This window comes from Lissotriton vulgaris, chromosome 11, assembly GCF_964263255.1.
Source record: "Lissotriton vulgaris chromosome 11, aLisVul1.2, whole genome shotgun sequence".
Lineage (NCBI taxonomy): Eukaryota > Metazoa > Chordata > Amphibia > Caudata > Salamandridae > Lissotriton > Lissotriton vulgaris.
The window spans coordinates 1,094,345,734-1,094,372,652 of record NC_141699.1 but is presented as its reverse complement, the minus strand read 5'-3'; the positions used below and the strand labels follow the sequence as shown (position 1 = coordinate 1,094,372,652).

General features: G+C 46.7%; 1 protein-coding gene across 2 annotated transcripts in view; it reads left to right on the top strand.

The window, feature by feature from the left end:
• Positions 1 to 8,619: 8,619 nt before the first annotated feature.
• Positions 8,620 to 26,919, top strand: part of MASP1 (MBL associated serine protease 1) — a 219,026-nt gene continuing 200,726 nt past the window's right edge. The window contains exons 1-2 of one of the 2 annotated variants that reach the window (XM_086944618.1): positions 8,620 to 8,725; positions 24,935 to 25,160. In XM_086944618.1, coding sequence (XP_086800744.1) covers positions 8,721 to 8,725; positions 24,935 to 25,160 — 231 coding nt within the window. In that variant the 5' untranslated portion in view covers positions 8,620 to 8,720. The remainder of the gene's footprint in view (positions 8,726 to 24,934; positions 25,161 to 26,919) is intronic. The other variant, XM_086944619.1, reaches the window with a different exon arrangement.

Sequence of the window (26,919 nt, the reverse complement as noted above, 5' to 3'; positions counted from 1 at the left end):
GACCTTCTAATGTTATGTTAAATGTTATGTTAAATTAACTTATTGAGCGCGCTAACACCATTAGGTTTCTTGGCGCTATACAGAGGGAGCAGGGAGGAGAGACAGAAGATAACATAACACAGAATGACGGCTAGTAATAAGCTACAGTGAAAAGGTGAGTTTTGAGGGAGGATCTGAATGTGGTGTAGGGGGAGGGCAACCTAAGAGAAAGAGGTAAGGTGTTCCAAAAAGACGGGGCTAAGAAAGAAAACCTGAGGCCACCGTGTTTCTTCCGCTTGAATCTGGGGACAGAAAGTAAGGCCAATTGAGATGACCGAAGAGTGCGGGAGGGAACATAAGGATGAAGCAAAGAAGAAATGAAGGAGGGACCATGACCAGTGAGGGATTTAAAAATGATGCAACCAAGCTTAAAGTTGCAGCGGGCAGAAACCGGAAGCCAGTGGAGACTTTTTAGGAGAGGTTGGACGTGCTGATCTCTAGGTTGATGATAGATCAAGCGGGCAGCTTGATTTTGGATCAGCTGGAGTCTCCTAAGTTGGTATGCAGGAATGCCTACGTAAAGTGCATTTGCGTAGTCAAGCCTAGACATGACTAACGCAAGCAGGGCCAAAGTGAGGGCATCGGTGGTAAGTAGGCGGGAGATTTTGCGTATTTTCCTGAGCTGGAAATGGCTGGAGGAGACTACAGCGCTGATCTGGGGTGTCATAGAAAGGTCGTTGCTTATGACAACTCCCAGACTTTTTGCTGAGTTGACAGGGCAAGGGGGGCTGCCCAGACTGGCAGGCCAAAAGGAAGAGTGCCAGGGATTAGAGGGCCCCCCGACAAGCACCAGCTCAGTCTTGTCGGGGTTAAGTTTCAGATGGTTTGTGCCCATCCAATCGCTGATGAAGCAGAGGGTGTTTTGGAAAGTGGAGATGGATTGGTCACTGGAGTCGATAGTGAAGACCAGTTGAATGTCATCCGCGTAGTTGAACGCGGAGACATTGAATTGGCGGAGGGTACGGATAAGCGGGGCTAGGTATAAATTAAAAAGGAGAGGGGATAAGGAGGATCCCTGCGGGACACCACAGGTCAGCTCGACTTGAGAGGCAGAAAACTGGGACAGTCTGACAGCTTGATGGCGGTGAGTCAGAAAAGAGCGCACCCAATCCAGGGCAGTGCCCTGGATGCCAGCCTCTCTGACACGGTCGACCAAAATATCGTTGTACATCTTTTCTCCCTATCAGGTGGCTTCCATATATTTGGTAAAAGCTTATTTTGATGAAGCAAGAACGAAGGAACTACATTTCCCATGAGCATTAGGGATCGGTAGTAGTTTCTCGCGTGATCACGCTCGTGATCTTGCGCAGCTTTCGAGACAATGAGGAAGTGGGAGAAGGCAGTATTGAGGACTTGGACACATTATAAACATCGCAAATACCACCGATCGGTACCTCCCCAACGGCTTGGATGACCGCCCGAGGTACCGACGGTTAGGTGAGTGCACGCTCATTTTTTGCCGATTTCCTTAGGCATAGCACCATCTTTTGTTCTTTCCAATTTTCAGAGATAACAGTAGCTTTGTTGTTCATAGCACTCGTCTTGACCAAGGCTGGTCTTGCGTGGTTGTGCGCAATGGAGGTGTGTAGTTTGTCCCCTGCACACACCCTGGTGCTCATTGAAAGTGGGCTGCAAAATGTCTTGCAGTATTATGGCTAATTTACAGGCATTTTTATGGGCAGTTAATAGGCTCTGTAGGTATGATTGCCTATAACCAACAAAATTTGGCTTATTGGGGTCTAGTAATAGCATATGCATACCAATTATGCCACATTTTGTAGTTGTTGATACTACACATCACCACAATATTATACAGTGGTTGATGGGTTGTGTATTAAAAGAGAGGGAGTTTTTGTGAGCAATGAGGGTTTTACTTTATATGTTGGCACTATTGTTGTGCTTTTTAACGTTAAGAGGAGTTCATTGGCATGTGGTCCGCTGACAGATTCTAAATTCTCTGCTATGTGTGTCCATACTGTGCTCAGGTTGGGTAGACCTACAGGCCTCCTCCTAAAACTTCATGTTTTGGTTGTTACTACGTTTATCAGAAGGCTATACGTTTGTCTTTAAAGATGGCTACTTCGCTGATGTCTGACTTTACTTAATGCTTTATGCAAACGTGCAATTATGCATTGAGCATTTTTGTATTGCCATTGTGCAAGCGCATACAAATGTAATTTATTTTATATTTTTTTTATTCATCACACACCCTCACATCCTCTCACCCTCACAAACCCTCACCCTCACCCACCGTCACACCCTCAACCACCCTCACCCACCCTCACACCCCCTCACCCTCACACCCTCACTCACCCCCTCATCCTCACCCCCCCTCACAACCCTCTCACCCTCACTCAGCCTCACACCCTCACCCTCACACACTCTCACCCTCGCACCCCCTCACTCACACTCACACACTCACACACCCACTCACCCTCACCCTCTCACCCCCACACCACTCAGTGCTACAACACATATGTGTGTGTAGGTGCAAATGCAATGTTCTTGGATTTTCGTCACAATAAAATACACTGAACATAATCTTCACAACATTTATTTACAAACGTTTAAGCTATTGCCATTATAAATTACAATAACTTTTATTTAAGTATTAATTATTTACAAAATTAAAAACCATTGTTATTTGTAATATCAATACATCTAAGTCACGTAAATACAACACACATTGCATTACAAATGCTATAGGTGTCACATTTGCGAAAGTAAAAACTATTGACATTGTAACTGACAAAGCTATTAATTTTGCTATTTTCAAAACCAACACATAAATTTAAAAAGTGTCATTTACAATACCAATCGCTCAAACTTTCCTAATGCGAAAAGTTAAAAGTATGGGCATTGTAAATCACAAAACAAAAAAATAAAATGTCATTTAGAAAACCAATAGCTCAAACTTTCCTACTGCGAGACCTATTCGCAACGCCAGTGCTTGTTACAAGGTAGAGGCCGTCTACCCTGCCATGAGGTTGGGCCCAACTCAAACATGCTGAATTCGTCCTGGTGTCATTTGCAGACCCCGGGACACATTCAGCAGCGCCTGCACGTTGTCCGCTTTTGTTCCGAGAACAAGGTGCATGCGGGAAGGGGGCTTCGTTCTTTGAATTTCCAGCTGGGCCCAAAACAAAAGGCAAAGTCTAGTGGTCATCAGGCCTCCTTTTGATTGCATACCCTGACTGGGAGCTGTCTGGAGCCTCACACTTAGATGTGAATACAACGGTGGGAAAACAAAGGCACACAGCTTGTTATCTCTCCACGGTGCTTAAGAGAGGCAGGGTTTTAACTTTGTTCAGTCTCTGTAGATAACAGATGAATGCACTGTAAGAATGAAAGGTGTGTCGGTCTGTCCCAGTATTTACACAAATAGCAATTTAAATACCACTAATTTGTTTTATTTATTTATAGCGCCACTCATCCCAATGCAGGGTGTCAGTCACTTTACATCACACATACACATTAAACATTGACAATAAATCATATGTGAGTGCGTAAATCAATGTATAGAATGTTCTATATAAGACAGTGAGGGCTATAAGGTGTAGGAGGCACATGCCCTCCACAGCTCTCTGTGCTATAATAGAAGGATTACAATTCATGAACTGCAAGTAACAAAGGGATCTCTAGGTTAAAAACAGTTACCCACTTACCGAGCAACATAAAAGAAAAATCTGCCATCTGCATGTTACATTATGTGCTTTGCAGTGGCCATGTTAACCCTCTATGCTACCTTTCTTTCAGAACAGGGACTAGACGGAGCACAGATCTCTCCAGCACGTGCTTAACCTCTAGAGTCATCGCATCATTATTGTTCTTTCCTGATATTTGGTGGGCACACAAAGATCTCTGCAGCAGGCACCTTAACCCCAATAGATATTTCATAATACAGACTTGGCAACAAATTATGCAGAATAGACTTACTCCCAAGTTTCTCCATGTTGCCAATTTCTTTGTAGGTGAGTTTTTTAAAAATACATGTATATGTTGATGCCCACGTTTTTGTGTTGGGTTGCGTCACTTTTTGGCACACCCGCGATTCAAAATCCCATTTGTTAAATCTCTTAATGTGCTCAAATGTAATCATGATAGACCTGCTAAACATATGTGAGGTGTTAAGATTTGATGTCACTTCTTCTGATGCTACTTCCTGTGAGGTCAGGGGTTGGGTTGTCATTTCCTGTGATGCCACCAGCGATGTCACGTGCTTTGATGTCACGCGCCATGATATCACTTGCATACTGCACAACTTGTTAGGTACCCCTGATGGAGCAAGGATTCGCACGTTACGGGACTTGCTTGTATTCATGAACCTCGAATAACGTTAACGTCATAACCAATATGTTTATCTTATTAATATTGCACTTTTACACTACACGGGGGTGTCCCAGTGACGCTTGCCTATGTGTTTACTAATCCTAACTACCCTTGCCTAAAAAATGGTCGCTGTTTTGTGGGAATACAGTCTGCGCATGCGTCGGTCATACCCATGTGATGTGACGCACTCGCAGTTCTGGAGGGAACTTGTTGCTCATGCGCAGTACTGCTAAAGATGGCCGCTTTGTTTCTCACATGCTCTTCGCTTGCACTGCTGCTTTGGCCCAACTGTTTTATTCTGCTTAACTCCTAATGATATAGTTATTATAAAGTAAGGGGTGTAGCATAGCCAACCATGGTATACAGTGTATTCGTTTTTTCTGTGTTTCTAAATTGTTTTTGCTTACTTTTCATGTATCGATCTTTGTGGGCCTGGGAGAGGAGTACAACTCCATCTTTGAAGCCCGTGCGGTACTAATCACGTGATGGGGGAAAAGAGAGTCTTGCAGCAGTGGACCTCAGCCAGCTGGCTGCTGAAGCTGAGATGCTCATGGGAACCTGAACCATGCCCCAGCGAGAAGAAATCAACTCGTACCTGCACTTGATACATTTATGTATGCTCTATTGTATTCTGACTTTCTATGCCATGGGAACTGGAATGTAAGGGGTGGGTTCAGAAATTGAATATTTAATATGAGAAAGTTAAAATTATAGGTGGTGTCATGACCTAACCACCTCTCTTGTCCAATCCGAAGTTGGGGATCCTTTCACTTGCAACATTGGTGGGTGGTACACTGCCCCGAAAACAGTATAACTAGCCTAGGTTTAGCTAGAGAAATTGTCCGACTTGTCCGAATAGCTGACCTGTCACTGACCCTACGAACTCTATAGGTGATTGATACAGAGAGCTGCGGAGCACTCTGTCCGTAATTTCCACAAACTCAGTCTGGGGTGGAAGAAACCTTAAGTGCTTGGCGAAGCACTTTGCTGGGAGATTCGAGAACCCAATCGGGGTTATTGGCAGATTCCGTGCAGAGAGGGAGTAGCGCAGGCGTTGCATCCGAAGCTGCGAGTGTTGGTCGTACCCTTTGGTGAGCCCGGTCCTGATCCAAATCCTGGGGTTATCCTGTCCTGACTGTCCATGCGCTGTACCTGCTCGCCTACTGGCATCCTAAGTCCTTGAGGGTCCTTTCCCGCCTTTCCCAACTGACCCGTGGCCAGGGTTAGTCTCTATCCTGTTCTAGGTAATTATATTCTGTGTGGGTGTTTGTCCTTCTGAACTTTTCTCTCTCTCATCTTGAATAAAGCAAACTTGCCTATGTTAATTTCCCTGTCTTTATATAAATTACTTTCATGCAAAGCGTTTACTAGCATGTTCCATATTTCTCCCTACCTTTAGTCGAACATTGAACTGTTTACATATATAGTATGTTCCATTCTTACCCTTTCCTATAGGAAATAAGTACTTGTTGATATAAAAACTTTCATGAGTTACGTTTCTTCTTAACCGTTAGCACAATACGAAAGCTTACTTTGATTAGTATGTTGCCTTTCTTTACCCACCCTTAGAGACGTTGTGAAAGTCTGTTAGACTAAATAGCGTGTTCCTTATTTTTCCCTCCCTTTATTCTTCAATTTATAGATGATTCTTACTTTGATTCATAGCTACACTATATTTCTGATCCTAGTTATTGATAGTCTGATCTGTGTAAATGTCATTCTCATGGCATATGAAGAAAATGATGATTAGATAAAGCTTTGAAAACTCCTTGCGTTTGTGGTTATTACAAAAGTACAAACAATTCAAATGTACATGGTATTTGTGTTTTCCACTTAATCCCACAGCTAGCTCCTGATCCATTGTGATCTTAGGTACCTGTTTTCGAGGATTGGTAAGTCAGGTACAAGGAAATAAATAGAAAGGAACAAGAATTACTGATAGCGGTGTGTAGGTTACCTGATTTATGAATTACAGTGATAAATACGTTATGGGCCCAAGTGTGCATATTTGATAAAATAAGAGTCAGGTGACATGCGCGCTCTATCACCCCCACTTCTTTTATTACAACGTGTGCCCTGCAATGAGGATACGCTTGGTGCACCCCTCAGGTCTTAGGAGAGGTTCAGGACTTCACTGTTGTCAAGGGACTAACCTAGGCTTTTGCACACATTCAAAAGTTGCTGACACCAGGGCCAACATTTTTTTTTAATGTAAAACAGGATACAAGCAATCAGGCGCTCAAGGGAAAAGGAACACTTCGAAGCAACTTCCTTCAAACTCTTCTTATAGATGTGCATTTCAACAGTCTGGGCAGTGCTTAATTTGAGCTGGTGGTTTCCGGTGCTCAGCACTAGCACTTACTTGTCAACACCAGCACTTCGGACAATCTGCCACAAGGTGGCACTGTCCAGTTAATTTACTGATGACTATAACTATAGTAAATTATCAATTCAATACACATTAAAAATGACTATTACCTGTGCCAGGGCTTTAAAATGGGCCGGGTCTCACCGGGTCTGAGCACCGGCACATGGATGTGCGCTGCTCACACTGCTCACTTCTCACTTGTGGAGAAGTTACGACATGACATCATGCCAGGTGAGTGTTGTGGGGGGAAGGGAAATCCTTTAAAGAGTCATTTTCTCTCTGGATTTCCCTTTTCTTTTTGAAATGCAGGAACAACAACATGGTCATGGTGTCACCAGTGGAGAGGTGTGGCGCAGCGGCCAGGGCAACTGACTTCGGAGCAAAGGGTTCACGGTTTGATCCCCGGCTCTGGCAGCTTAGCACCATGTGACTCTGGGCAATAGCTCACTTAATTTCCACGACTGCCCCCAGCGCCTTGAGACCCGTATGGGTGAGTAGTTTGTGCTTTACAAATATGGATTTACCAGCGCTTCAAGTGGAAGCATTTTCAATATTATTTCCAAGCCGTAGTTGCTGCATATGTATCTTATGCAACTATCAAGCATTGACAAAGCCAATAGTCATAATGTGGTGTAGGTATGATGTTACTTCTTGCATCATATATCCAGGGGGCTTTAAGTGTGCCGGGTCTCACCGGGTCTGAGCACCGGCAGTTTTTTAAAGGAGGCCTCGAAACAGGTCTCTATCGGGTTCTGTTTTGTGCCCTGGCACAGGCGGTCCGCTTTTTCCGTATTGCAGTGACAGCAGGTACATCAATGGATGCTGCTCACACTGCTCACTTCTCACTAGTGTGCGCTGCTCACAATGCTCACTAGTGTGCACGTGCTCACACGGCTCACTTCTCACTAGTGTGCACGTGCTCACACGGCTCACTTCTCACTAGTGTGCGCTGCTCACAATGCTCACTTCTCACTAGTGTGCACGTGCTCACACTGCTCACTTCTCACTAGTGTGCACATGCTCACACGGCTCACTTCTCACTAGTGTGCGCTGCTCACACTGCTCACTTCTCACTAGTGTGCACGTGCTCACACGGCTCACTTCTCACTAGTGTGCGCTGCTCACAATGCTCACTTCTCACTAGTGTGCACGTGCTCACACTGCTCACTTCTCACTAGTGTGCGCTGCTCACACTGCTCACTTCTCACTAGTGTGCACGTGCTCACACGGCTCACTTCTCACTAGTGTGCACGTGCTCACACGGCTCACTTCTCACTAGTGTGCACGTGCTCACTTCTCACTAGTGTGCACGTGCTCACACGGCTCACTTCTCACTAGTGTGCACGTGCTCACACGGCTCACTTCTCACTAGTGTGCGCTGCTCATAATGCTCACTTCTCACTAGTGTGCACGTGCTCACACGGCTCACTTCTCACTAGTGTGCACGTGCTCACACGGCTCACTTCTCACTAGTGTGCACGTGCTCACTTCTCACTAGTGTGCACGTGCTCACACTACTCACTGACCCAGCGAGTGTCCCAACTCCCGTGTTTTGGATAAGAAAAAAACGACCCCAATGCCACTTGAGAACTTAAATGTATAAAGTTCAGAAACAAAAAATCCCCTTAGTCACCATGAAAGATTTTAGAAACAGGGACTCGGAAACATTTTCTGCCGATTTCTAAAGGCGAGAAGGGTTCCTCTGGCCGGAATCCCGTGGTGTGTCCGAGGCGCGTGCCAGGCATCGACCAGCTCCGCCGGGGCAGACTGGACCGGGAGTGGGGGGGGGGGGGGGGCGGAGCTGGGAGGGGGATGATGGAAGCGGGTGGTGTAGGGGGGCAGCGCCTCCTTGTCCTGTCAGCCTCCTCTGAGCCGGAGGGGCGTACCCTGCCTGGGAAGAGCCAGCCCCGGACAGAAGGACAGACAGTCATACAGCCCTCTGGACGGAGCTGGGAGCCCCGGGAGGACGGAGGAGGCGGGCGAGATGAGGTGAGCACCGCGGTTGTATGCAATGTTGTGCATTTAGAGCAGTGCTTTAAATGGGCCGGTGCTCACCGGTACTGACAACCGGAATCTCTCCGTGCCCACGGAGAGTCCCGGTACTCACTGCAGCATGTCGAGATTTCTCAAAGTTCCCAAAGAAAGGGTCATCATGAGAGCACGCACAGCATTTCAACTCTGCAGTGCACGCTCACGTGATGAGCAGGTCACACTGGCAGGGACTATCCTCTCGCATCAGCAAAACGTGCCAAGTAGGTCTGTGGTGGCTCAGCCCGATACCAGCAAGTTTCATGATGCACCAATGTGATTGACAACAAAAGCGGTTCCAATGTGTGAAATGGCTCGTTTGGTTAAGGCGCCTGCAGCAGAGATAAGTGTTGTCTTCGTGCTTACGGGTTCCACGATTTCAATGCGGCGACTCAGCCTTTCATTCTTCCTAGGTCGACACCGACTACCACCGAGTTAGATAATAGTACGAAATATTACTTGAGGTGGTAAAAAATAGAAGGGTTGTCCAGCGGCTTCAATTAATGTTTTTAGGCAATTTTACTTTCATTATCTGTTTATTCTGATGTTGCTTGTAGGATTCGAGTTGGCCCACTGTGAATGAAGGATTTTGGGCACCATAGAAATACATTAAAGTGCCACGACAGTTTACTTTGTGGTGGGCGCTATGTTAATAGGCCGCTTATATATTCTCTTTATTCGTATTGCACCCTCCTCTTCTCTGAGAAGTGAGTGCAAAAGGTTTGCAAAAAGGCAGAGTTCACTTTACATCTTGTGTAAGATTAAGGTTTGGGAGGGAGTTAGAGACAGTTTTAGGGTTTGAGGAAGGATTGGGGTAAATGGTAGAATGCTTTATTTTAAGTAATTGGTGGATTATTTTGAAAGATAGATATCTTTTGCATTTCAAACTTATTAAGTCTCTTAAAGACTGCCCTTATTTTCGAATTATTTGTTTCGAACTTTTTGGCTTCTTTGCATTTTCCAACCGAGAATTTCCCAACCTTTAATTTACAGTTTAAGATCGCTCACAGCCCAAGGCCCAAACACTGCCCAGACATACCTCTGTACCACCTCCTGGCTGGGCATACACATTAAAAAGAACAGGTGTCCAGCCCTGCGACTTCCCAGTTTAAAACTTTAAAATAAAGCCATGAGAGTTGCTGATCCGCAGTTCTGATGTTCTGTGAATAGACCAACTCAATAGCACTCATTTTATCGACTTACATGGGATGAAAGGCTGAGCTGTTTGCCCGGCAGAAAAGTGAATGAAGGCGCGGGCCCTGCTGAGTCTGGCTGTGTCTGGCTGAAGTGTGTTGTGAAAGATTCCTCTGTGAGGCAGACAAGGCGGGGGCCACTTATATCTGAAAAGGTGTTGTTTCTGGGGGAGGGGCGGACGGGTCTCTTTAGGAGGGAGTGAATGCCCGGATGTCAGACGCTCATTCACAAAGGCAGGCTCTTGAGAGGTGGGGGCTGTGGCGAAGGGATATTCATTCACTGGCATTCCCAGACACCTCATGTCTCACACAGAGGGTGTGAGGCGTTCTCCTGGGAACAGGTCCACATGACAGGCTGATCACCCCTTCACTTTCACCGCCCCCCACACCCGTGAAACATCACCCCACCCTTTGAAACATTCACTTCTGCATCATGAAGCTCCTGTCTGCCCTGGTGGACTCTTGCACCACGAGAAAATCTCAGCCTAGAGTCTAAATATAAATTAAACAAGCAATGGCAAATCCAATCGGTCTTGGGTTAATGCACTGATGCATGAAAGCACAGGCCTCGCTGTGCTGTCTCTGTCCAACTCGCCTCTTTCTGTGCCTCGCCAGCCCATCACTTGGGTTTTACCCTCTAAACCTGCAGTGTGGCATGGCATCAGAGTCACAAGCTTAGGAAATAAAAACTGAGGCCCTGCCAGCCCGGTGAACTAAAACACCAGCCCAGCAAGCCTTGAAAGAAAAACTTTAAACAAAGAAAGTCCATAATATGGAAAGGACGATGAGAATTGTGTCCAGAGGATGCCATGATTATGCCAGGAGCGCCCGCAATTTCACTCGAATGGTCACTATCAAGCCATGGGATAATGCCAAGGGTGCCAATGGTATGGGGAGGAGAACTGGCATTATGTCAGGAGAGGCCCTATTATGCCAAGGATGCCCACTGTGTGCAAGGAAGTACTGCCATTATGCCTTGCCCAGCATTGTGGCAGGAGTGGGCATCGCCATGTCTACGGTAGCCTCAACATGCCTTGAATTCCCACCGTTACGTGGAAGGATGCACCACTACAGAGGGTGGGGCCAGCATTTATTTATTTATTTATTTATGCAATTTATAAAGCGCGCAACTACCCATGGGTGTCTCAGCATCATTCCAAGGATGGTCCCAACGTGCCAGAGCTGTACCCTGCACACTGGTGGCCCTCTTTGCTTTATTTACATATTTTAATTTCATTCATAGATATGTTTGGTGCTGCCTTGTAGCACAGAGCCACTCTGCACTGCTACCTCTTAACCAGTCAAATATTTGCAAGTGAGAACCTTTCATCCCGGGCGGCAGTTGGTGAAGGGTGGTCGGGTCCGAGGGTTCTTCCGGGTTGTGTCCATTGTCTGTGGCCCCCAGGGATATACTGCCCTTCGACGGCTATCCAATGCTTTCCCTACTGTTGCACTCTGTGGAGTGGGAATAGTAATTTTTACCTCTACGCTATCCAACGCTTTCCCTACTGTTGCACTCTGTGGAGTGGGAATAGTAATTTTTACCTCTACGCTATCCAACGCTTTCCCTACCGTTGCACTCTCTGGAGTGGAAATCATAATTGTTACCCCTACGCTATCCAACGCTTTCCCTACTGCTGCACTCACTGGAGTGGGAATAGTAATTCTTACCCCTACGCTATCCAACGCTTTCCCTACTGTTGCACTCTCTGGAGTGGGAATAGTAATTATTACCCCTAAACTATCCAACACTTCTTCTTGTTAAATGCAATGTAATGGTATGTGTTGTAATGGTATGCGTTGTAATGGTATGTGTTGTAAAGGTATAATGCGATGTAATGGAATGTGTTGTAAAGGTTGTTTTTGAAAATGCAATGTAATGGCATGCTATGTGAAAGGATACGTTGTAAAGGATGTTGCGATGTAAAAACTGCGTTGTAAAGCATGCATTGTAAATGTATGCGTTGTGACATCATACATTCTTCTCATGGGCAGCCTTGGTGACTTCCATAGATGTGAACCAAGAGTTCTGATTGTTCGTCCTCTGGGAAACTTTTAGGTGAATCTGGTTTCAGCATCAGTTGTGCTTTGCTTAGTCGGAGGTTGCGGGTGGGCTTGTAGTGCAGAGTCAGCTTTGGGGGTAGCTCAGCCCCCACACCTTTTTTTGATTTGTAGATGGTCCATAGTACCCCTAAAGTGATCCTCTGGGCCGCTGGGAGCCAGTGGAGTATCTCCGGAGCTGGGGTGATGTGCTTCCCATCGTCGGTCGACGCGGAGCCTTACTGCATGGTGTTCTATCCTTGGAGTTTACAGGTGCCCTTGTTATGAGCTCCTCAGTAGATCTTGTTGGATCATCAATCTGAGAGGACCGGGGTCCTGGTGTCTTCAAGACCGTGCCGTAACTGACAGATGCCAGGATCCCTTTTGTGTGTCACGAGTTGGTGTTGTTGCTTTTTACTGTTGCTGTGATTTTCTGTGCAAACAGCATGGCAGACGCAAGGCCAGCTTTAGGGTGGTGCAGCTGGTGCATCCGCACTGGGCGCTGACCTGAAGAAGGGCCACTGACTTCAGGGGGGGGAGGGGGGCGCTGTGTTTAGCAATAACTTATGAATAAAAAGCACCTGCAGCAGAGTTCCTTGTGCATCCAGCTTTCAGGCAGCAATAAAAATGTCAAGATAACTCTTGTGATTAATGCTCCTACTACAGAGAGAGAGATCAGAGTTTTGTCTAGTGGCAGCTTTGACTCCCCATAAAGTAGCTCAGCGGGTTAATATGCCTGCCTGAATTTTATGTGGAGAGCTGAGTGCATTAGTAACCCCAGCCTTTACCAGTGCTTTGAAACAAATGAAATGTATGTGAGAGAGGAGCTATGGAGAGATGAGGGGCTCTGCTGGAGGGTGATAGTGAGAGACTCAGAGGAGACGGTCATGGAGAGGGGGGCACCAAAAGATATTGTGGCACCGGGTGCCACCAGTGCTAAAGCTGGCCCTGGTCAGATGCTTTTATGGGGCAGAGGGCAAAAAATGTGCAGGGCTTCCGATTCAAGGAGCAGCTCATAATTAAGGAAATATGTCTGCTGAGAAGCAGAAGTAACAGTATTTGTTGCCAACTAGCTGGTGAAACACTAAGGAGCGAGTCAAGCTTTCTGCTTGTAATAAGAGCACGGAGCCCTCAAAAACTCGGGCCCAGAGCAAAGAGCACGGCTGCAATCTCCTTGGGAGGCCTTGTGAGTAAAAGAATGCACTTTGTCGCACTTATGGCTTCTCCAGCTCCCTTGGACACCGTTACCTGAGACTCCTTGACGTGATGTTGACCCTTCTCAGGGTTCCAGTTGTTGTTCCGTTGAAACCACAATAACTCTCCTTAATCCAGCGGTCGTTGTGTTTTACACATGTACTTCCTACTGGATCCTGATTTGAGGGGTTCACCTAACCATGGACGTCATTTAAGGGTTGCCAAGGGTCGCAGTTGCAACCCCTGGCTTGCCCCTTGTGACCACTGGCACTTCCTTTGCAACCCTTGTCCTCAGAGGTCGCAAAATCAGTACCAGGAGCGTATAGGCTGCTCAAACTTATGGACGTCAGTTGCGGCTGCACTCATCTGTGTATTGTCAATATTTGTTATTACACTATTTGGGGAAGGGAAGGCTGGGCATCTGTGCCCTTCAAGGGCCTGTCTCTAAAAGCCTCTCCCCAGTTTAAAGGCACAACTGTTTATAAAAGAAGGGCCTCAGACGCCAACACTTCAGTAGACTTCACGACGTGTGGATACTCTGCCAGGAAGAAGGACTGCTGTGCTGCTGAAGGACTTCTGCTGGTCTGCACTCTGCTGGACTCCTGGTTTGCTGTGCTGACCTGCTGAACCCAGAGTGACTCCAAGGGCTAGTTGGCTGGCCACCTGATGTGAAGCCTCAGGGACATAACAGACTTCCAATGACCTTGCGCTTGCACCTGGACTCTGCCATCTGTGAGTCTGGCCTGCCAAGTGTTGCCCCCCCCAGTCCTGGATTCTTTGAGTTGGGCCTAAGGGGTTTGCCAGCAGAACTGATGCATCTTCTCCGCTGAGAGGTGCATCACCAAAAAGAACCAACGCAACTCCTCGACTGAATGGCAGTGGCACATACCTTAGCGAAACCAATAATTTGCGACTGCTGTGTGGATTGGGTGGTTGGAAAAGACCACATCGCCCACCGCAGCATCTCAGATCCAATGCATCGCCCCAGTGGCACGGTGCATCCAAAACCCAGGTTCTCGCATCTCTTGTCGATAGCAGTCTCGATTACGGACTCCGCACCACAGCTCCGTGCCACATCCCTGACACCGGACTACCCATCTGAAGCCCAGCCTCGCTGCATCCCGGGACCAACGTATCACTCTGTCTTCGTGGCCCATCTACGATCCAGATCCACGCAACGCTCCACAACCAGGATTTAAGATACTCTCTTCAGCGGGCCTAACTGGTTACCTGTAGCCAGCACATGCTCCATCACAGTCAGACTGAACTTGTGACCTTGTCCCTGTCTGGTGCAATCAGATATCGCCAGCAGCGCTTTGTGTTTTTGGCGCCATTTATCATTATATAAAATACAATATCTTCAGATCTACTAATTGGAATTTTGTCATTTTGGTCTTGTTTTATTTAATACATTCTGCGATATTTTTCACACCTGGTGTGGGATCCTTTTGGTGTGGTGTTTTCACTGTTTTACCATTTGAAGTGTTGCACAACTACTTTACACAGTGCCTGTAAGTTAAGCCTGACTGCTCTATGCCAAGCTAGCAGAGGACTGAGCACAGGTTATTTTGGGGTGTGCTTGTGCCTTACCATGACTAGGATTGTGGTTGCTGCTTGACCGGGGCTCACACCACAATCCACCAGTAACGCAATTTCTAGCAACATGCCTTTAAAGTTTCAAGCAAGTTACCATTTACCGCTTTTGGGCTGTAAATTCTCTTCCGCTCGCGGAATATGGGTAATTTTGCGTTCCGCAGAGAACGCGGAATTGCCAAAAAATTCAGTGATCTGCGGCTTTGCAGACTTTTATGCTTGTTCCGGCTTTCAAAATGCGTGTTTGCAAGATATTTCTCCCTGAGCACGTAAACAGCATTCGCGACAGGAAAAAAGCATTGCGAACGGGCGGAACAAGCAATTCTGCGTGTTCACGGAACGTTTGCGTGCTCGCAGAGATTTTTTACCATTTCGCAGAGTTTTGCGTAGTGCGACTACGCAAATTCCGCCCACTCCTAGGTAAAATACAGCTGGTGCCGCTCTTCAACCCCCTAAGACACCAGTCTCCCCAACACTGGGGCAGAGAACACTTCCAGTGCTCACCATACGGGCGTTACCCCCAAACAGAGACCAAAGTAGGCTATGACTGTGCAGTGAAATAACATTTTCCCCTTTCATATAAAGGGTTAAAGATTAAGATGACATTTTCACACACAACCCCTCTTACTTCTTGCAGTTTCCACCATGACATGACATTGGCTGACACTGATATATTATTTTTTTCACTTGGGGCTGATGTTGTTATTGCCAACCGAGTCAATGACACTCATTTTATCCTCTGCAGAAGGACAGCAACTGAAATTCAAACCTTTGACCTGTGTATTGCAAACTGATAATCGCAGGAGGCGCTCAATGCACTGAGCTATTTTTCCAACTATCAAATTTGGTTGTTTTTTTCTCAAGGGAAAAATATTCCAGTCACGTCAGCTGGGAATGCTTTACGTAAACACAGATTTTTGCACGTGCCAAACTTTCCCTGTGTTTTTTGCAAGTATCACTTTATATATTTCGTTTAATTATATTTCCCTGGTCTCCCCAGTGCCCCTACAAACGTCCCCAATCTAAGTTCTCGTTTGATGCTCAGGGGTCACTGACTTTGACATCCTGTCCTAGAATCATTTATAAAACCTGAAAAAATGGTGCAATTCTTGCTCAATGTTTGTAAAATTAGAAGACGAACCTTTGCCCCTGGCCTGAGGGAGGCTCGTGGGCTGCTCGGAATGTCTGCTCGGACTTTAACTCCATGATTTAGCAACAGCAAACTTCGTCCACAGGAGATCTGTATCACGGAAAAACAGACACATCTCTGTGGGCAAATGAAGGCGCGCTCCTTAATTCACAAACGTTTTAAACATAGCTCCCAATTAAAGAAGCTGTCTGATTCTTGGGAAGAGACCCCAGCCACACTAACAATATTTTTGTAAAAAAAAAAAACAACTTCTAATAGGGTTAGAAACTATTTCTTGGTCCAATTTTTTAATATAAGCTATATGAGTTATTCCTAGAAAGCTGCAACTCTTGTACCAGAAATACACCATGAATACTTTCAGGTCTCCTAAAAAGTAAGAAATGAACTTCAAATTTAGGAGAATTTGGACTCTTTTGTTCCCACACTGCGGTTTGTTCCTCCACAGGCCATCTCCCAGCTGCTGGTCCCAGCCTACTTTTTCTTCTCCTCCCTTAGACCTTCTTCCCATAAATTATTGCTTTATGTTGAGCGCACTGACACCCTCCAATGTAGGAGAAGCACTATATTAATTACTAGCAGCCCGTCCTGACGTTGTCCGGGTATACACACGCCCACAACGGAGTCCTGTGAACGCTTGTTTTGCAGGATTTCTGCGTTCCATTTTTGCCGAATGCCCGTTCAATGCCGCTCCAATTGCTGTATGGCCACGCCCCCACATGCCCACAACAGAGCCCTGTAAACGGTTGTTTTACCTGATTCCCGCGCACCATTTTTTCTGAATGCCGCTTGAATGCGAACGCTTATTTTACCGGATTTCCGCGCAGCATTTATTCTGAATGCCGCTTCAATGCCGCAACCATTGGTGTATGGCGAAGCCCCCTGCACAACGCACACAGCCACAAGAAAGTACTAACACGTAGCGAATGCCGCGCCTATTGCTGTATGGCCACGCCCCCAGCACAACGCACACACACACGCCCCCAGCAGAACGCCCACGCCCAAAAGGGTCTACTTTGCCCCTAAGGTTCTATTACCCTTCGAATGTATATGGTGGCCAGCTGTATAGCCTATGTCCATCTGCTGCAACTGTCCTTTCCAACGCTGTTTTGGGTGTTGTGATTGGTGCTGTGGTTCCTGAGATTACCCGCCTCAAAGGTTTGGGCTCTCTCTTTATTATATTAGTATAGATATAGATATAGACTAAAATAAAATGAAGGAGGTCATACCTAGTGGAAATCCAAACATCCTGCAAGGTAAGCAAGGCCTTTGCCACAACTGGCCATCAGCACTTCCAGTGTTTCTGCTGCAGGAGGCAACATGGAGATCCCTCTGCTTTAATGGGATCAGACCCCCCCACAGTGATGTGCTCTGGGTTCACGCCATTTCTCTGCAGCGCAAGACTTTGGACCTCCTTTAGAGCTTCACACAACTTGGAGTCCTCCAACTACTGGAGGAAACTCTAGATGTGGAGTAGAATCCCCAGACCGAATTGTCACCACCATAGATTTTTGTGAAGGTAATTCAGATGATAAATCATTTTCTACTCTATATTTAGAATGAATAGTTCCCTCCCATCTCTAAATGAAGTCCTGTATGCTCTTGTTGGCCATGGTGTACTGTTTGTGACTTGGTGAGCCCAGGTGTCTCCAGGACATGACCAGGTCATCAAGGAGTTTCCCATCCTCCCTTGGGCCATGATGTAGGGTCTGGAAAAGCTCAGGGGTCACTCATCCCGCCTGAGGCTGCAGGACAGGTTCGACGGCAGCTCACGTGTCTTCCATTCTGCCTTGTCCCGCAGTGCAGGTTTGGGAGCAGGTCATGAGTATCCTTTCCAGCCTCAGACCATGGTTCAGGTTTGGGAGCAGGTCATGGGTCTTCCATCCAGCCTTGGACCACAGTGCAGGTTTCAGGGTAGGTCATTGGTCTTCCATCTTACGTTGAACCTCATTGCAGCTTCGCCAGTAACTCATGGGTCTCCTGTCCTCGCTTGGGCTGCAGTGCAGGTTGATGGGTCTTATGAGTTTCCCATCCTGCCTTGGAACAGGCGGCAGCCGGCCTTGCCTTACAGACCGTAGTACTTCTGCACCGACTTTTTCAAAGATTTAAAGCCAAGTGTACCCAGAATTCGCCTGCCTTCCTGTTCCAGGTACCAACTTGTCTACTAGCTTTGTGACCCCGTTCTGAGTCCCTGCCCACCACCCAGGTCACTCCGCTTACCCCTGGCAGCCAATGGGTCAATGGGTAACCCAGGAAAGCATGCAAATTTCAAAAAGTAATACTAAGCATCAAATGCCGTTTGTGTACCCCTCCCCTGGGCTAGGTGTCAGGCCTACCTGTACCCAGAGCCCCCCAATAACTGTGTTGTCCCTTAATTCATTAAGGGGACAAAGACATGGGATGGATAGGATTTGACCAAGAGCAAACAGTTTGGTGAAATGGGAGTGCAAACATCCTAGTGCAGGTCTGCTTCTTTCAAGGTTCGTACCTTTCGAAATGGCTGTTGTTGGTATTAGAATAAATAAAACAGATGAGCGATAAATGTCGCTGGTTCTTCTCCTCAACCTCGACCCCTGTTCCTCACCGTAGATCAGCTCAAACCCCTAGAGAGATGTAAGCATATGTGTAGGCAAGCTCGTGCAAGACTGATCCTCTTCTTACAAGAGTATCACCTATTAACGATGGGCGGGTGGAACGTATAAACTACGAAGATGCACATCGGAATTGAGTCTATCTTGGGGCCTGATTTAGAGTCTAGCGAATGGGACCCACCATCACAAATGTGAGCAATACCCCATCCGCGTTATTGCAACTGCTTTATATCCTATGGCACTTGTGATGCGGCGGGCGGGATTTCCGTCATGTTTGTGGCAGAGCAACCCATTCACCAATCTCTGTACCAGACACCGAGGATTCATGTTCAGTTCTAAACTGTGTGTGCTTGTGCCTATCCATGTCTCTTTGTGTTTTAGAAACTCCGGCAGGACGTTTACCCAATTTCATTCTTTCCTTAGTCCCAGTTAACTTTCTCACTGCACCTCATTTTAGTTAATGGACTGTGACACTGTGTGTTCTCTCCCATGTGTGATATCAAATGATTGTAAGTTCCAGGCCTTTTTTCTTATGACTTACTTAGTAGTTATGTAAATTGGAGAAAAATATGCTCAAAAAGTGATAGTCCAAATCCACACAATTCGTCACAAGGAGAAGCAAGCTTAATCAAAAGCATGGCTTCTGGTTTCATAGTTTCCACCTTGCTCATTACATACCAACTGTTGTGTGAGGGGTTCCAATGGTGAGACCCTGGGACTACAGTCGTCAAACAGATGCCACTGTGTGTGGAACCTGCTCAGTCTTTAAATACAGAGTTCACCACCAGCATGTTTTGGCAAAGTGGCCAAGACAACCTCCTAATACCATGGCTAAAACGAACCCTGGGTGGTGAACCCCACACTGTTCGCTGAGTTTTCCGCACTCCATGTCACGCAGAGCTCATGGAGTTCCGAAAAGGAGCAGAGTTTTTTCCTCGCTCGCGTTCGGCAACGTCAAGTTGGCGAGTGCGAGTGAGGAAAATCAACATCACGGCGAGATTTTTCAACGCTTGGGGGTCAGGCTTCTCATTGCGGGTGGTCGCGTATGCTCGCGACAACTCGCGTTGAGAAACTGCCCTTTCGCATTGAGAAAGCTGCCACTAGACTAAAAAGATACTTGAGCGGCAGACAAGGAAAGCAGGGAGCCCTTGCGCTGTGCATGGTTCTGTTTGCGGTGATTGCACAGTGCGGACAAGCATCCGGCACTGTGCAATCACAGCGAACTGCATTTTGCTATCATACTTCGCAGCTGGCGGAGCTACGCATAGTGTGGCAGAGGTTTTTTTGCACTTCGTAGAGTTCCGCGTAGTGCAACTCCGCGAACTCCGCCCTCGATTAGCTAAAAAGTTCCCACTGCATCACATCGAGTGGGGGGAGTGTTTGTGTCTGCCCACCTTCATGCATTGCACACCTCGTGGTGGGTGAGGGGTTTCTTTGTCACTGATTCTTTTTATACCACTTGATGCCTTAACTGAGCCCATTTCTAAGCACTCCTAATGCTTACAGATAAAAGATAAAACAGTATATGGTTCTAATATTGTCCCCGTATGGATGAGTTGGTGTTGCAGGATTCAAACTCGTGACTTCCAGGACCTAGTAACAGTGACCTTGCACTTCACTGACCCACCTTGTTATCATGTATAGACCTTTATAATCCGAACCTCTATAGATTTGCACTGCTAACCTTCGTACGAGCCCCCTAAGGGCTCTGTATGAACCCTTAAAGCCTTTGTGCAAATAGTGCACATAGGTGTGTGTTGCTGCACAATGCCCCTCCCCACTCCTACTACAGTTACTGCCCATTAAATCAGTTTCAATGACTAGCTAAAGCTTCTCTAGATGAGGACAACTGCCCCTCGGCATCTCCCCCATCAAAGATTATGCGAAACAGACTCAGAAGGATGAAAGGCTGAGTCGGCCCGTACTTGGGGGCAGATTTACAAGCCCCTTTGCGCCTCCATTGCATCACTTTTTGACGCAACGGCGACGCAAACAATGCACCCTATTTACAAAGTGACGCATCTAGGGAGATGCGTCGCGTTGTAAAGCCCTACGTCACATTATACCTGCGTCAGGTATAATGTATGCAGGGAGGGCGTTCCTACGCAGGAAAGCCTCGTAAAAGTGATGCAGTGAAATCTTCAAGATTTCACTGCATCACTTTTAGGACGCCACTGCGTCAAAACCTTATGCCTGCTTGAAGCAGGCGTAAGGAGGGACGCAGTGTAGTGGGAATAGGACACAAAATGCATTGCTGGAGTTGCGTCATCCTTGCGACACGACTCCAGCAATGCGTGACTTTTGCACCAACAGATGCGTCAGAATTTCTGACGCATCTGTCAATCCTTGCGCCATGGTGCACCGTATTGTAAATACGGCACATCCATGGTGGCGCAAGCATTTTTTAGGGTGGCGCAAGGAAAGTGACACATCTCTAATAGATGCGTCACTTTCTTGTAAATCTACCCCTTGGTGTGTTCATGCAGCCATTAACTACTTCAGTGAAAATGACCTTGCTACGTGTGATAACTGGCGTTCCAGCACTTTCCTCACGCGCCTCCTTGGGCAGACGTATAGTGGTTTTAAAGAGTGGTCCTAAGCTTCCCAGTTATGCTGGTGTATCTGGAGGGTCAGTAGGGCTGGGGAAGAGTCACCCAAGACAATAATGCAAACAAGAGACGGCTAGAAGGCTGCCTGGAGCAGCCGGTCACGTGTCCGCTGAGTTCCCAGGACGCCTCTGCCTCAGTAGTACAACAGGAGCGGACAGGATGCTGGCAGCTGACTGACACTGCCACAGCCCTTCCGGCCTTCCAGAGGCGAGCTTTCTTTTCAGTGGCTTCGGTACAGAGGTGGAATGTCACAGGGTTGCCCCAGTGTTCCTCTATGTGCAGTGTCACCTGTACCACCAGCTGGGCTGCAGCCCTCTTGTATCCCACAGAGGGTGAAGGGGCGTGAACTAGAGGGAGTCTGTGGATGTCTTTTATTGGGTGGAATCTAATGCGGCTACAGGGGCGGCTCTAGGCTCATGGCGGCCCTGGGCAGGGAGCGTAGGTAGGGGGCCCCGGTAGAGGGGGGCCAGGTGGAGCGCGGAGGCCAGTGAAGAGGGGGGAGGTCAGGGTGTTAGGAAGTGGAACAGAGCCGGGGGCCGCCAAATCCCTGCCAGGGGCCGCCACGCAAATATGTATCCATCCTCAGAGGATTATTGTATTAAGGATATATATTGGTGTGGTGGCCCCTTGGGTTTGGAGGCCACGTGCAGGTGCACAGCTTGCACATGCCTAAAGCCGCCCCTAGCGGCTAGCTCCGCGAGGACCTGCTTCCTCAAGAAGGAGCTATCCAAGCTACTAAATCAATCCCCGGGTCATCATCTATTCTTATAAGGACACAATAGACCCCTAACAACGTCCTCAGAACATCCAAATATCTCCCCACAATACATCATCTGCAGCCATGGCAGCCAACCCTGGCCCGCACTGGGCCACCACCGGGGACCATAGCGCCCAAGACTTCCCAGCACTATGAAAAAGATGCTGGCGCTTTATACAACACCATTTAAAAACCATGTTTCTACATGAACGAACCAAATACATCTTTTTAAATGTACATTTCCATGATGCCCGGGATGGGGAGCACCCAGACACCTACGCCAGCTCCTCTTTGCCCCCCCCCCTTCCTTGCCCCCAGGTGGGCCCCATAAGCCCCCTAGCCCCGCCCCTTTGTTATGTACAATGCTTGGGTGATTCCCAGCAGCAAACACGTTAGCCCCAGGACTTTTCACCTCCACCCGTCACCTTAAGAGTTAATCCGCTTTGAGGGATTTCCTGTGCGGCCCGCCTCTTTCTTCATTTATCAGCAGGTGTGTGACTCCTGCAGCTGTGAAAAACCCTGAGACACCCCAGTAAACTGGGAAAATCCGGCCACCACCCCCTTACAGCCCGTCCTAGCAAAAATGTGACACCTTCGCCCCCATACAGCACACTCCGTGAAAAGGAAAAAGGCTGAGAGTTCCTTTTAAATCATATTTGTTATCAATTCTTTAAACATGAGTAGTAGTGTGGCTCACAGTGAAGTAGTGTGGCTCACTGGTTAGAGGCGGCAGACCCGAGCGCAGAGGACGGCCCGGGACCAGGGTTCGATTCCCGGCGCGGCAGGTTTCTGGACCAGGGTCAGCGGACTCGATAATTCTCTCGCCTCGGTGCCCACTCTGATCTGCGATCACACTCGGCAACTCTGGGCATTAGCTTGCCTCATCTTCACTAACGGCCCCACCAGACCGCCGGGGATGCCTGGTCTCACCCTGGAGATACCCATTAAGGGACCATCTCTCAGGGAAGCCAGGAAGGGTTTCGCAGCGGTCGAAGCGCCTTGGGACCCTACGGGTAAGTAGTGCGCTATATAAATGCCAATACATACAAACATATGCATGAAGCGGCTTCAGCTCCTCCCAGTGGCGTGTGATCCTCTCACCTCCTGCTATTGGCTGTTTGGTGTATCCTTCCACCATTCCAAGTAGTGCTTCCGTTGAAATGCATGCTGAACTACCTGAAAAGCACACTCATGCTGTTGGTTTGTTCTTTATCTAATTATATGCATTCTGCTCAAACACTAATCTTTTCTGCTATTTTTTTCAAAGCACTGGCAAAGTCAATTGAGCAGGCCTTCATGTGATAAACAATGATTATGCATGAAAGCCATGTAAGCAGCATTTCTGGATGCCTGTATTTCTCTGCATTAGCACATTACAGCAGGAACGATTGTCTTTGGCAATGCTTGTTAAACGTTAACAATTCTTGTAATTCCAGTAGCAAAGTTAAAACAAGCATTGGCAAAGTCAAACGGTCTCGCTTTGCCAATGTTCAGTGTTTTTTTGGGCTTTGCAAATGCCGAATGCTTTTGAAAATGTGTGAACATTGGCAAAGCCAATGCCAGTGGTTAGCTATCTCTCAGCTGAAAGCACAGAACCAGACCAACGTTAGAACAAGCATTGGCAAAGTCAAACGGTCTCGCTTTGCCAATGCTCAGTGTGTTTTTTTGGCTTCGCAAGTGCCGAATGCCATTGAAAATGTGTGAACATTGGCAAAGCCAGTGCCAGTGCTGGCCATCTCTCAGCTGAAAGCACAGAACATTTTATTTTCTACACCTTTAAGTTGACCAAAACCAGCAAGAGATACAGTGAGAGAGCTGTTGGAGAGGAAAGAAAAGGTGCGAGAGAGGAGAAAAAGAGTGTGAAGCGACGCAGAGGAAGGAAAGAGGAAGAAGAGGGACCCAGAGCCCAATCCCAAGTCACAAGAGCACTGTGCTGGGGTACGGCGAAAACAGAGCACGATTGAGGGGATGAAGGGTTGTCAAAGAGCAAGGAAAAGAGAGCGAACATGGGTTTATCAAAAAGTTTAAAAAACAAACACATTGGGAAAGAGCGCAAGTGTCGGGGGGAAAAAAATGAAAGAGAGGCCAGAGCAAAACTTGCGCTCCCATGGAGTGCTAAATTCCAAATGACAAAGGAAAAAAAGAAAAAAGAGTTCCAGGATAACATGGTGGAAGGATACCACTCAGCCAATCAAATGCAAGGTTAAATAATAAATGTTTCATGGGAGGAACAAACACCAAAGTAAGGAGGAAAGTCACCCAATAAAGAGCAGTGAACAGAGACAGACAAGAAAAGGCACCCAATCATGTTCAGGGGGCTGACCCAAAGTCTGGTGTGATATTTTAGACAACGCGTGCGGTGTGTAACATAAAGCTTAATCTCCCTGCAGTGAGACATCAAAAATACGCAAAGCAAAAGACATTAATTTCTGCAACTGTGCACACCCTTGATAAACCCCTTCTCACACATCACACAAAATATAATGAGATATTTGGGGAGCTTTCTAACCATAACTGACACTCACGCCAACCTCATTTAGTGTAACTTTGGTGGTGAATTCAGTGTACAAATTGGTTGTTATTTATCCATAGTTATATTCTGCTCAGAGAAAAAAAATAAGTTGGAAGAAGTATATTGGAACATTTATTTAACTGATAATTGTCCCCTTGCCCTCTGAGAGTAAGATGTTAGAGCCACATACAACAGAGCAATACACACTCCTGGAAACATCAGCATTGTAAAACTTACACATCTTCAGCTGTTTAAGATTCATTAGACAATTCCTGTCAGTGGGAACAGCAGCTGGTCATGAACTCATGACTGTTAGAAGATATAATGTCTTTATTTTTCGCTTTTAAACTTAAATATAGAAAGGAGGCAATTTTATCCATCCATACTTATGTGACAAAAATTCGTAAAAACTGAAACCTGGACTCTTTAGTGATGATGGTAAACATCCCTGCTTGGCTGACCTCCATGGCAACCATCTTGCCTCCTGTGAGTATCTCACTGACCCTCCTTGTACATGTTCTTTGTCCTTCCCAGGTTCCACCTGTTCTTCGCCGCCTGCGCCCTGCTGTCTTCTGCGGTGAGGGCCATTGAGATGACCGACATGTTTGGGACCATCCAGTCCCCCAGGTTCCCAGAATCCTACCCTAGTGACACAGAGGTGACTTGGAACGTCACGGTCCCAGCCGGATACAGGATCAAGATATATTTCATCCATTTCGACCTGGAGCCGTCCTACCTTTGCGAGTACGACTACGTCAGGGTAAGCGACATGTCCTTACTGCGCGGTCTGAGCCCGAGCTGGCCAGAGAAGGATAGATTTTATATCAAATGATGTAGTCGAACATATGCAGAATTGTCAAGCACTTTGCACCTATTTAAGGATTTTTAATATTAAGAATGTCCTCACATGGGAAGAAAAAACTATAACATAATACTTAACACTGACGTCACAAATGTAATGTTTGCATGGGTTGAGGTCAGTATCCGAACGAGGGTGACTCGTCAAAGGTTTTAGGCCCTGTTTTTTAACTCTGTGGTCAAAGAATAACTTGTTGCCCGATAAACTTTAAAAATTATCCTTAACTCTTTAGTTAATCATTAGTAACCCTCTGTCAAATGTAGGACTTGAAACACTTGAGTATACAATAGAAATTCCTTCAGCCACTCTAAGCTAAAGAAGGTTGCAAATGCACCAGTTCTGGGTTTTGTGTAGTTTATACATAAAGATAGAGGTCACATACAGACAAACATGCACAAGTCGAGCACACATGAATGCAGAGCAACATGTCTACAAGTACAGGTATCCAAGCTTAAACACTTACCTAAGCATATTTAAATTTCTGTAATTCCTATAAACATGCTTTTTACGTTTATGATATTGGACAGTTTGACTTACTTTTGTTTAACTATTTACAGGGATTTTTATGTGCTCCTTCTTAGTTCACATTTTCTATATGAACCTTAATTAGAAAATAACAAACATGGCACAGTATGCTTAGGTATTCATGTAGTCAGTTCAATGGTGCATCAGGTGCTGTGGCACCGGGACCCTGGATAAGTGGTGGCTAGGGACACTAGGTGTCCCGGATTTGCTGGGACAGTCTCGCTTCTCCATTATCTGCCTCCCCAAATTCCAGTAAATTAAGCACAAGCCCTGGTTTTTGGAGAGGGTCTAGTGAACATGGATACAGGCACGTGTCCAGTGCAGAGGGTGTTAGTAGCCCCTAGCTGAAAGCAGTTTAATAAACACAGATGACACTGGATGTAAAAGTTCCATTTAACTACTCTTAACATCAGTAAGTTAAATGTGACTTGTGGACGGCTGAAATTAATTGTGCCACCGATGCTGTTACAAAGTGAAAATAGGACTCGAGGCCTCCACTGCTGCCAAGTCGGGCAGCTTTAAAACCACCAACTCAACTGGGCAAGATAAACTCTTTTTGCCAGTTCAAATCCATCCTTTTCAAGACTAATTATCCACCCCTAGAGAAGGCCTTGGTAGCCCGCCAGGCAGGGTGCTTGTTCAGTGGCGGCCGGCATGAGGGGTGTGGTGGGGATGGGTCGCGTGGGGGTTCGTGCGGGGGCAGCAATTTAAAAATAAAATAAACTTACCTTCCCGGTAACCTGCTCTCCCAGAGAACAGGAAGCATGCAGCCTCCCTCCGCTCCCCTAAGCCAATCATAACGCTGCAATGGCAGTTTTGTGATTGGTCGGGACTGACCAGCCAGGCGTCTATGGGGAGGCCGTTTTCTCCATGGTAGTCGTCAATATTAATGGGGTGACCCAGTTACGCACAGAACCTGGGGATAATTACGTTACGTGAACAATGGTTCTGCCACGAAAATCGAATAGAACCCTTCTTATTCTGACCCCACAAATGGGAGAACTTCAATTAATGGTGTAAAAAGACACAACATTGATTCTCTTATGTAATAAAATTAATTAAATAAACCACTGGCAATAAATGAAATGTGGGTAAGATTTATATGAAGAAAATCATAACTTTCCAAAATGAAATT